Source organism: Desmodus rotundus, chromosome 10 (assembly GCF_022682495.2).
Source record: "Desmodus rotundus isolate HL8 chromosome 10, HLdesRot8A.1, whole genome shotgun sequence".
NCBI classification, from domain to species: domain Eukaryota; kingdom Metazoa; phylum Chordata; class Mammalia; order Chiroptera; family Phyllostomidae; genus Desmodus; species Desmodus rotundus.
The window spans coordinates 38,993,869-39,005,741 of record NC_071396.1 but is presented as its reverse complement, the minus strand read 5'-3'; the positions used below and the strand labels follow the sequence as shown (position 1 = coordinate 39,005,741).

Below are 11,873 nucleotides of genomic sequence, written 5' to 3'. Positions count from 1 at the left end.
CCCAGCCTCACACCTGTTTTCTCCCTCAACTGCATCCCCTACCCCACTCCCAAGCAACAAAAGTTCAGCAAGCATCATTCACAAAGAATCCTGCCAGCGTCCGATATTTAGCTGCATGGAAGAGAGACCTTCTCACTCAGACATCAAAAAGCCCTCCTGAACGTGGGCAATGACGGCAGGTGCTCTAAGACAGTGCTCCCTTCTCAAGGGGACATGCCGGGGTAAGTGCCATGATTCATTGCCTGGGGCTGAAGTGGGGGCTGGTATTAAAATGCAGACACTGCCTGGCAGCTCTGGTTCATCCCTAACAAGCTCCCAGGGTGCTAGTCCACAGAACACAAGGCTCCCAAGAACCAGAATGTTCTGGGTTAGCTTGCTTATTGGCTTTACTCCATGTTTCTACTTCTAGTCCCTGGCTATCCCTTCCCCTTGTTTTTCAACAAAAATGTTCCTTATGTAAAACAAGTTAATGAAGGAGTCAAGGGAGGAGCCCTCCTTCAAATTTCTTAACACCAAGTGTCTCCAATCCATACGTTTAAAAACTCAACCAAGATCACAGGCGCCACGCTAGGGTTAGAGTGTAAACACCGGTGCTCACAATGAGAACCATTAATCTCTGCAACTGCCAGACAAGTGACGTGATCCATTCCAAGTACAACACCTGGTACCCACAGCCCTGTCCTGCCAGTGCAGGGCAGCTCAGGAGCCAGCAGAGGGCATGCAGGAGGGCCGCATGCCTGCAGGGACTGTCCTGCTGTGTCACCACCCACAAACGAGTGAGTAGTCCCCGAGCTGACCTCACCCAGGACAGAGGAGAAATCCTTCAGCACTGTCACAGCCAAGACCTCAAACACTATGGGCCTAGACTAAATCCTCTCAATCCAACGATGTCAGCCATTTACAACTGGTGTGACCAATTTTGTAACGTGCAATATTTGATTCATCAAGGGCACTGACTTCTTCCTGAGGTTGTCAAATTAACGACGACGACAGCCATCTAACACAAATGCCGTCTCCCAAACCATGGGTGTCGTACTGAGAGCTGCGTTTTACAGGTCACATCAGGTAAGTTTGCATCTGACTAGCTAATTCTTTACTAGAAATCCTTATATATAAGCATAGGCAACCTGATTTTTAAGTCACTTTGGAGCAAAAATGAATAGGTAATTACCATTATTCTTGTAAATCAAAATTGTGTATTTTGTCAGGTAATTCTATTTTGTTGTGCTGCAGAATCTTGGAAAAGGCTGAAAACCACTCATCTAGAGGACGGATAACTGAGTTCCACACTGCAGCTGAGTACCTGTGCAGTTTTTTGGAACTACTTTTAGTTTCGTTAACGCTAGGGTATTTTTTAGCAGGTATCAAATGTGAAATCTAATCTAGATTTCATTTAATAGCTTAAATGAGTCATTTTTACTTAGAAATTATGTGGTATTCCACCTCAGAAGTTCGTAAGAAATTCTGCTCTGAAGTGGTCTTGAATTGTTAGTTAGGAATGAAGCAAAAATATAAAAACATCTCCCCAAGCTGGTGGCCCAGTGGACCGAGTGCCGGCCTATGAGCCAAAGGGTTGCTGGTTTGATTCCCAGTCAGGGGCACATGCCTGGGTTGTGGGCCAGGTCCCCATTTGGGGGTACTCAAGAAGCAACCACACATCGTTATTAACCAAAAGATTCAAACATCTAGTTCCCAGAGGGCACTTTGTATTAGAACTCAAAATACGTCATCCAAGCCCTGGCTGGGTAGCTCAGGTGGTTAGAGCATCCCAAGGTTGGGCCTTTGATGACCTATCGGGGAACATGCAAGAAACCAACCAGTAAGTGCACGAGTAAATGGGACAAATCGGGGGTTTTCTCTAAAACCAGTAAAAAAAATTGAAAGATGCCACACCCAACTGGGAAGGGCAGCTCTAGCCACCCTTGGTTTGCAGCACTCCCCGCCATGCCAGAAGGCTTCCACTGGGCATGCAGCATGCAGTGAGAGCATGCCCACCTCTGCTTTGTGCAAGTGCTTAGCAGGTCAAGGGTGGTACGTGTCAGGGGTGGTGCAGCCAGGCCCCCAAAGCTACCAATTACCTTCAGTTGTACTGGAGGGAAGTCTGAAGACATCTACACAACAGCCTCTCTGCCACAGCCAGAGACTTGGGCCACTGTCACCTACGCCCCAGGCAGGAATAGAGCACCAAGAAACAGTCCACATGACACTGAAGCACAGACAAGACAAAGTGCAGTTTTTAAAAGGAAGATTTATTTGACAAGTTTCACTTAGCGCAATACACCTAAAAGGAACTCACAATGCAATGAAAGACTTAAATCAAGGCCTTGGAATTTCACACAAACACCAAGACCAAAATCCTAAAGTACTGGTATTGCGTCTCAAATTTTCCCCATTAACTTAAAAACAAAAAAACAAAACAAAAAAAAAACTTAACCTTACGTGCCTTAGAAGTTATTAAATGAAAACTAGAATTAACAAACATGCCAAATGTTTCACTTTTAATTGTAGAGACAGCTCCTATATTGAGTTTTACCAAAAAAAAAAGCATGTCTTCCAACATGCTTCTGAACAGTGTTCAGGGTACTGTGGTATAAGAGCAACATTTAACATAATTCAACTGCTTTAACCTAAATATACTTACTGCTTGAGTACATCCTACAATAGAACTAACTTGAGAAAAGCTAAAAATTGTTTAACAGTTATAGTTTACTCAACTTAGTTGTTACATTCTAGATGATATTTGTGTTCAAAAATACTGAACCTTAAGTTTAAAACAATCCTGATTTCCACTTAAAGCATAAATCACAAGCTGGTATTGCAAAAACTGTTAAACTTGTTTCATTTTTTTTTTTTTTGTTTTTTCCATTAAAGTAATATTAACCAAGAGTCAGTGACAAGGGTCGATTACATTCCCCATCCACCACTCATACTGGACATGCTAGACATCCCTCCCATTCCGTTCACTCCCACAGATGCACGGCTTCCATTACTGTAGTAGCTGCTGTTCACTGCTCCTTGGCTGCCTGCAAAGAGATCATTTTGACAAGTCAGGAGAAGTATCACATGATCAGTCAAGTAAAATATAGCATTCCAGGAAAAAGTTTAAAAAGTATACGAGTACAAATGGCTGCTGTCCAAGTGGCGAGAAGCATGTTTGGGAAAGGGGACTCCCGACTCCAAACAAGTCTCAATTAATCCCTTCTCTCTGTAGTACCAACTTGCCAGACTCTTGTGCTACCATTTAGAACAGATGCTTCAGGATCAACATGGAAAATTAAGTTTAAAGGAAAACTAGTGTTTTTCAAAAATTTCAAAAAATTACTTCATGTTTTTAAAGCTAAGCAAGGCACTTAAAAAAATTTACCATAAACATTCACAATGTGTCCATCAAATGGCATGTGTATGAATAGGGAGAACGGGGCAGTCTCTTGCGTTTCCTATTCATGGTGGGCAGAAAGTGAGACAACAAAGTGGGACTAAAGGCAACTCACTGTGCCCAAAATGGCAGCCTCCATGGAGTTAAGTCAGAGCCATTGACTGCTATAAAAATAGTATTAGCACAACATATCAGTATTTGCTATTGGGAATTTAAATTATATTTTTTGAGAAAATATTTACCTATGCAATGTTTGATTGAAAATCACTGGAGTTTTCCTGTAAAACTTGGTCTGCAAAAGGATTTTGTAGGGTAAGACTATAATACCAAAATCACCATTCTTTAGACCAATTGAAAAAAATAAAACCAATCCTAGGTTAACTGACTAGTAAATACGGTCCTAAACCCAACCACCATTTTACTCTTTTAAATTCTCCCTCCATCTAAAATGGATTTAACGCTAACCAAAAGGCAGAAAAAAAATCAACAACGTAGTTACTTAGTGTTTTAATAAGCGGAGGCAGATGTTTTCTAGATTGACATTATTCCAAGTTGCATATTTAATTTATAGAACACTTCCCCCTCCCAATGACTGTTTCTGAAAATTAAACTATTAAAAACACTTTATAATAGGATCAAAAGCATACACTTAATAACCCAATTTCACCAAAAAAGGAGAGCCTACACATTCCCCCAACTAAAGAAGTCTACCTGAAACTGACTCTAAGAATATTAAATACACACTCACCATATCCGCTCATGCTGCTCTGGCCGCCGTAGCCACCTCCGTAACCACCGCTCAGCTGCTGGCTGGCTGGGCCACCATAACTGGACTGGTTTGCTGTTAAGTTAAGAGAACATTAGACTCTCATCCGCTGTGTAATGTGGTACCTGGTGGTACCTGGCTTGTAATTCTAAATCTACAATTTTTAGTCTTAATCTTACACTATAACCTTTGCCTATTTTCTATGAACAGACTACCTTTCTATCCCTCATTTCAACTAGTCAAACATTTATAAAGCAACTAACTGGCCAACAGTATACACATCACCAGGACTAAATCCACATTCCATAGAGGCATTTTGAGGAAACTTTATGAAACTGCTTAACTGGATTTAGTGGGATTGTTCCCCGTCATTTGATATATTAAGGCTATGTCAATACACAGGTATCACTGTACACCTAATTTATGCCCAACTAATTATGTCCAGAAATTTAAGTTACTTTGATTCTGTGCTTTTTACTGTTTAGATTTATACTCTGCAGACAATCCAACTAGTTTCTGTCTGTAATCCCTCCCCCAAAAGTACGTAAAAACTAATTTAGCTATCTATTCTAAGCAGTTTCATCTAACTCAAGGATTTAACTGACACAAAATTCAAATCAAAACTTCCTTTGCTTAACTTAATTATGCTAAGCTGATTAATATAAATTAACATACAACTGACTTATACAAATACAAATGTTTTGGTTTTTAAGAAAACTAACGATATTTACACAAGCCCATGCCTCCCATCATTTGGCTACCATAAGCACCACCGCTTGCTCCTGCTGTAGAATTCAAGAAGAGTTCTACATATCTGTGTTCTGAAATGAGAGAAAAGGTATACAAGGTTAGCTTAAAAAAAAGACACTAAAGTGATATTTACACAAACCCATGCCTCCTAGCATTTGGCTACCGTAAGCACCACCGCTTGCTCCTGCTGTAGAATTCAAGAAGAGTTCTACATATCTGTGTTCTGAAATGAGAAAAAAGAAGTTTGAAAATGTTTGTTGGTGAAAGAAGAAAAGATAAGCACTAAATTCTCAAACAACAAGACCTAAACTTCATATACTTTTTTGGTTAATAAAAGAATCTAGCTGCTTCACTCAGGTGGTGAACTATGCAGCTTCCCAAAAGTAACCTTTTGTTCTAAACATGCACTTAAGTTGCTTTAAATTTTTTAAGGATATACTCCCAAGTCAATGTTTATATCACAAATCCTTTTCGGTCAAGTAATTTTAAAAATCCACCAAAATTTTTTAAACACACCCCCAAGAGCTAACCTATTATCAGGAAACATTTCTCACACATCCTTACAATTCCTCTATTATAAATGTTAAGTCACTTGAGCCCTTGTGAAGAGTCCTGAAAAGCCCAGGCTGGGTAGCTCAGTTAGTTAGAACATGGTCCCGATACACTAAGTTGCAAGTACAATCCCCAGTCAGGGTATATCCGAAAATCAACCACTGGACGCATCAGTAAGTAAAACAACAGACGTCTCTCTCTCTCTCTCTCAAATCCATTACAGTCCCCAAAATATTTCAATCACACTTACGCATGTTTGCTTTGTCTTTCGACATAGCTGCCACAGCATCTTCATGAGTTGCAAACTCGACGTCTGCTTCGCCAGTTACTCTGCCATCAGGACCAATTTCAATATGTACTCTCACAGGATTGAGCGGTGAAAAAAACTAAATACAAGGTATTTCAGAGAATCAAGTCAACTTTTTAATGTTACAAAAATTTATAACATGCTGTTTCACTTGATCAGTATTAAGGACCCAGTTTTTACTGCTACACCAATAGCTGACTTGGGAATTTAACTTACGTTATAAATGTCATTTTCAGTAGCTCTGTAAGGTAATCCCCGCATGTGTACACAGTGTCCAGTTGTGCTCTGGAAAGTAGAGCCACCGTCCCCGTATCTGTGGTCAGACATCCCTGAAAAACAGTAATTGAGGTCTAGATGGAAAAGAGTGTAAGCATCCTTTGGTTGGAAATTCAATTCTTACCTTACCTCTTCCAAATCTATCTGACCCAAAACCATAGCCATCGTTATAGCCATTGTAATCATCATAGCCTCCATAACCTAAAAGAAAAAGCACAATCAAAAACAAATAAAAACCACAAAGAACCACCCTCGTGACACCTGCATATTCTCACGTACCTCCACCATAAGCACCACGCCTCATCCTTTCAAAGCCAGCTCCTCTGCCAATGCTGTTATACCCTCTGCCAGCCCCAGGTCTGTCATAGGGACCTGGCCGCTGCATGGCCATAAGCTTTCGTGGTGGATCATAGTGAGTTCTAACTTCAGCTCGACTGCTCTTAAAGATCTCGATATACCTAAAGCATTGTTCATGAGGGAAGGGAATGGGGAGGGGAGAGAAAACATTAGTTCACTCATAGAGGTATTTATAGTTACACAAGAAAACAATGTAGTCATAGCCATGAAACTGACTAGTATTTAAAGCCAGATTTCTTATATTTGCATAGGCAATGACCAGAAATTCACTCAATTGTAAGATTATTTTATGTAAGCTTTATAGAAAACTCACTCCTCTGTGGCAGAGAGACCACCCTTAGGGGTAGAGAGGAGTACTGTAAACGTTTTAGTTTTAGGAGGGAAAGAATTCCACTCAACTTTCAACATTTCATGTCTTAAATCCTTTGGCAGCATGTATAGCAAGTAGGCTAAAAAGTCAGCCTCCACCAACAGTCTAGCCCACACTACACATTTCCTTTCGCCAATAAATACCCCAGCCTATGCTTTTAGTAGGAATCAGCATAGGTAAGCGCATGCTTCAATGAAAAATAGTCACAAGCAAAGAGAATAAAACCTTTTGTGACAATTTCTTGAAAGCTATGCTTATTAATACATATGCAGAATATTTATACAGCAAGAAAGATTGTTGCATTTCAACTTTAAAAACAAGATCAGAAAGTATCACATTTTCTTATGGTAATATTAATTTACTATGTGGGTGTTATTACAGCTAAAGCCACATTTGCATTACATTTTTTTTTTAAAGCCATAGTCTCTCAACTCAATTGACTGTGGGGTTAAGTAGGAATTACACAAAATTGTGAAGTAGACCGAATTAACTGAGGACATTTCAAAACCTAAAATGTAATTTGAATGCATTACGGGACTTTGAGATAGGTAAAGTTTTACAACTGTGGCCAAACATCAATCAACTGGGACCAGGAAATAGATTAATTTTTTCTAAGCAGAGAGAATATGGATTTAATTGTTTACCATAAGAAAAGTGACAAATCCAACCAACCATCCATCCCCACCTGTGCCCTATTCTTTCCTTGTGTTTCTTTAGAGCCTTTTCAGCTATTTCCTGTGAAGCAAACTGCACGAAGGCCTCCCCCGTACTCCTCCCCTGGAAGTCCACCGGCAATGTTATCCCATTTGGCACGATTTCCAACCCTTCAACCCAAGGACAAATAACCCCAGTAGGGGGGCAATATTAACATCACAAGCCCAGAAATGATTCTTCTTATAGCTTTAAATAAACCAGAATTTTAACTTTAGGTGAACGGTATGCTTTCAACAAGTACTTTTTAAAATATGCATTGCAGTAATAAGAAGTTCCATTATTACTAAGTATAACAATTCTTAACACACCCCATGGCATAATATTTAAGAAAAAAAACTTGAACACAGGATGCATCAAGAATTCAACAATTACAAACACTTTTATCTATTTAACTTAATGTTGAAAATTATACAAGAATTCAATAAAGTTTTAAGCATTAAATACAACAATTTTACTAAATTCAAGAAACACCTTTTACCTTACTTTATATTTATAGTTCAATGTTTTAAGTTAGTGGAACTTCAAAAAATTTTAAGTTTACACATTTAAACATTTTATACACAAGTTGAAACATTGCTTAAGTATATATCACCGACAAACATAGGATCTAAACTTGCAACAAACAACTGCTCTAGACAGCACAGGCATGCAGCTTATGCTCTAACAGTAGCATGATTCACTTCTGGAAATTCCGTCTATGAAAAATCCTTTCCGTGGATACATTCCCAAGCTTACAAAAAGGGCTTAAAGCACTTTCCTAGAAGATATGAAATTATGTTCATATTTAACGTTGACAGCATTAAATTCTCACCAATTTAGACAAAACAATCAAAACAAACTTCATTTCAAAAATTCTGGCAAAATATTAGGACTTCTAACATATCTAACAGTCAGAATTTTAATACATACTGCCCTAAACCATGAAAGGATTTGTTTTAAATTCCAGTTTATCACATTATGAATATCAAGTAATAGTACTTAAGATATATGACTGAACATTCTACTAAACATACAATTTTATCAGCTCTTCAGTATAAAAACATTCAAATACTTTAGGCCCAGAACAACTTTAAAATGCTTTCTGTATTTCAGATAAAGACTATACATCCAACTTGGTCTTTGACTTTCAATTAAGTTTAGAATTCTCTGGCTAAACCAGATGCTGCCTTCAGTTTGTCTGCATAAGAATTAGACCATTAGAGACATTTCTGGTCCCAGGACTCAATGTGTCTTAAAACACAGACACCTGCCATGAACTACACATCACCTGACTCACACTGATCTAATGTTAAGGAATCTTACCTTCACCATGACGTACTTTGCTGAACAGCATCGTGAGGAAAGTAGTTAACCTGTTGAGGACAACCCTCAAAGACCTACTCTGAACTACAACACTAAATACAGGCAAAGTCAGCATCTTGGAAGTACTTAATTTCCACCATTAAGATGGGCATAAATTATTTGAAGGTCTCCAGGAAAAAGAAAACATTAATTCATCTGCATATATTCACAACCTGTTTAAGTATCTAAGCTACTCAACTTTTAAGCTCTATTAAATCATGTTGCCAGAGCTAGCCAAAATTCACTGCTCAGCAACAAACACGACTACATACCTGAGAAGAACTGAACAATTTCTTCCTTGCTACATCCAAAGGGGAGTCCTCTAAGCCGCACAAAGCCATCATTGGCCGTGTCAGGACTATTTGGACCAGTATGCTTCAACACCCAATCCATTTCAACGTTGTTTGACTTGAATACTGAAAGAGGTGCTTAGAATTAGTCAACTTTGGAAAGTTTGAGAACAAAGTTCAGACTTCCTGGGTCTTTAGATAATCTAGGAAGAGCTGCCACAAACTCCCTTAGGTGACCATTTCCATGCGGTCAAATACCTAAAATTCAGAAGGGGTAAAATAAATCTGTCTGTTTCATGTTTTTACTGTTACTAGGGCAACATAAATCAAACCTTCAACATATCTGTGTCCCATAGTTTCTCTGTCTTTTTTCAGGGCCAATTTGACGTCCTCTTCTGATTCAAGTTCAACAAAAGCCTCGCCACTCGGTCTGCCTTCTCTGGTGTAGATGAAACGAATACCTTGAGCCCCATTTTGAATTTTGCAGTCTGGAAAGAAAACAACCGTTAATACAGAATTTAAAACTTAAAACCACCTCTGGGTGATACAGATGAAATGCCTGCTCATGCCTCTACTGCAAAGTAGATCCCACCTGAAGACTAAACTGACCCAGGTATCACCGACACCCAGTCTCTGTAGTAATGCCACAGTTATCCTCTCCAGACCGAACTATTCCCTAAACGACACAATCCCAATCCATCAATAAAATCCAACATTCAGAGCAGTTTCTTAACAAAAACCTCCAAGTTCTCACTACCCGCGTGTCTCCATCAATAGTACTTGTAGCGCGTCAGTTAAGTCCAGACCTTGTTATTTAAATGCATTTTTCTGAATATACTTATATCAACTTTTGGTCTGAGACTTTTAATCGTTTTACCTTACTAGCAGCAACATCACAACCCAAATTTCAGAGCCAATACTCACCTGAAAGGGGATCTACGTTACAAAGCTAAAATGCTCCAAGTTGCACAGCTGAAGCCAAACCCAGTCTCGCCCACTGTAAGGTGGCTTCCAGTGTACTTGGTTCTTGTTTTACAGGTCGTTTTCCGTTACCAACACTGAATTCAGATAGTAAGTCAACACTACAAGTGTCCTTCCAAAACCTGCGGAGTTCTTCCAAATCAGTTTTTTATCAGTCTAGTCTCACACTATTGGGAACGAGGACATCGCGGCAGAAATTACTCAGGAAACCTACATACTGGGGGGAAGCTAGCGGGCAAGTACAGCTGCCTGGGCTTCAGTGTCAACTGACAAGTGAGCCGCACCAACAACCAGATGAACAGTAACTCAATCACCCAATCCTGACTGGGAAAGTGGTCTGAAATTAAGAAACGACAATTTAACTCTACGAACTAAAACGCCCCCTTTTCAAGGACATGCGAGAACAGTAACGTTGTATTTTAAGGTTTCTCAAAATATTACTCCGATCTGCCCAACCACCGGGCAGTGTTCTCAGGGCTGAAGGGAGAACCCAGCTCATCCTCGAAGACATCCACACAAAGGCCGGCGACTGAAGGTAGGCGAAGGAAAGAAGTGCGCGGAGGCCGCCGCCGTCCCCGGGCGCCGGAAGGCGGAGGGCGGGGCTTCCGCAGTTTCCATTGCGTAACGGCGGCCGCCCGGGCGCCCGCGGTCCGGCGGGAACGGCCGCGCCCCGCCAGGGGGCGCCCCGGCCCTGCCCGCCCCGCCCCGCCGCCTCCCCGCGCGGCCGCCCGGCGGCCCAGGCCGCGAACTCCCGCCTCCGCTTCAAACTCACCAGAGAAAAACCGCTGCACTTCGTCCGCCGAGCAAGACCAGGGCAAGCCCCGGACCTTCACCACGAACCCCTCTCCGCCTTCGGTGCCCAGCATCATCGTCTCCCGGTGGGTCTGGCGTCCTCACAGACTGCAGAGAGGGAGTGAGGGTGAGACCCGGGGACTGCTCTAACTCAGCTTCCTGCCGCCCGCGGGCGCCGCCGGAGCCGCGACGCCTCAGAAAGAGCAGGCCCGTGCGCGAGTCCCAGCCGCAGGGAGTCCAACACCAAACGTCCCCCTACGCCGGCGGGCAGGCCGCCCCAGCCGCCCTGGGCGCTAGTTACGCGGGACTCCGGCCGCAGAGGGCCCGGCCGCGCGCCAGCGTGGAGGCAGGGAAATGGCGGCCGCGCTTCCGCTCCGCCTCCTCAGACATCTCACACAATAGAGACGGCGCGGCCTGCAGGCCCAGCGGCCCTGCCGCCTCTCGGCGAGCCGTTCCCGGCTCCCAGCGGCAGCCCGTACCTCGCGAAGGCGCCCCCAGGCCCTACGGAGATCTGGGGGCAAGCAATCTTCGCAAAACCGGCACCCTCCGGGGCCCCTGGCCGGCACACATCGAACAACAAGTACTCACCAGATCACCCGACTTCAGCGTGGCTGAGTGAAATGGCCAGCGGGCGCCTGCGCAACCTAAATAAGGCCCTTTGAACAAGCTCTGCGCAAGCGCAGCCGGTTACTACCCCGCCCCCTTGCGTCACACAGCGCTCATACGCAGGCGTACTTTCAAGAGCCGCCCACCTCCAACCAGCAAGTTATTATGCCCAAGCGATTGTGCCTCAGCCCCTCCCACCTGCGCAAACCCTTCGGGCTTTTTTGCGCCTGCGCTCTGTCGTGATTATTAAACACAGAACTTCAGCGGTTTAGTATCCAGTTTCCTGCGCATGCGTCTTCCTTCAAACCGTTCTCTCGCTTTACCCGCCAGAGTGGGGGAGGGGAATGGCGGCAGTCAGTTCGTTATCAGGGCGGAGAGATAATCCCCGGCTCTCG

General features: G+C 42.5%; 1 protein-coding gene across 7 annotated transcripts; it reads right to left on the bottom strand.

Moving 5' to 3' along the window:
* Positions 1-2,230: 2,230 nt before the first annotated feature.
* Positions 2,231-11,613, bottom strand: HNRNPH1 (heterogeneous nuclear ribonucleoprotein H1). 7 transcript variants are annotated; one of them, XM_053912265.1, is made up of 14 exons: positions 11,461-11,613; positions 10,853-10,980; positions 9,432-9,587; positions 9,082-9,225; positions 7,440-7,578; positions 6,307-6,485; positions 6,157-6,228; positions 5,968-6,101; positions 5,695-5,830; positions 5,056-5,115; positions 4,904-4,963; positions 4,125-4,217; positions 3,619-3,668; positions 2,231-3,023 (listed from the first exon to the last, which is right to left on the bottom strand). In XM_053912265.1, exons 2-13 carry the CDS (start codon positions 10,947-10,949, stop codon positions 3,619-3,621), a joined length of 1,320 nt encoding a protein of 439 aa, XP_053768240.1. In that variant the 5' UTR covers positions 10,950-10,980; positions 11,461-11,613; the 3' UTR covers positions 2,231-3,023. The 7 variants fall into 7 exon arrangements, with proteins under 7 accessions (XP_053768240.1, XP_053768238.1, XP_053768241.1 ...); XM_053912263.1 differs by having other exon boundaries at positions 4,874-4,963; positions 11,461-11,612; XM_053912266.1 differs by lacking the exon at positions 4,904-4,963 and having other exon boundaries at positions 5,026-5,115.
* Between the last annotated feature and the right edge of the window lie 260 nt (positions 11,614-11,873).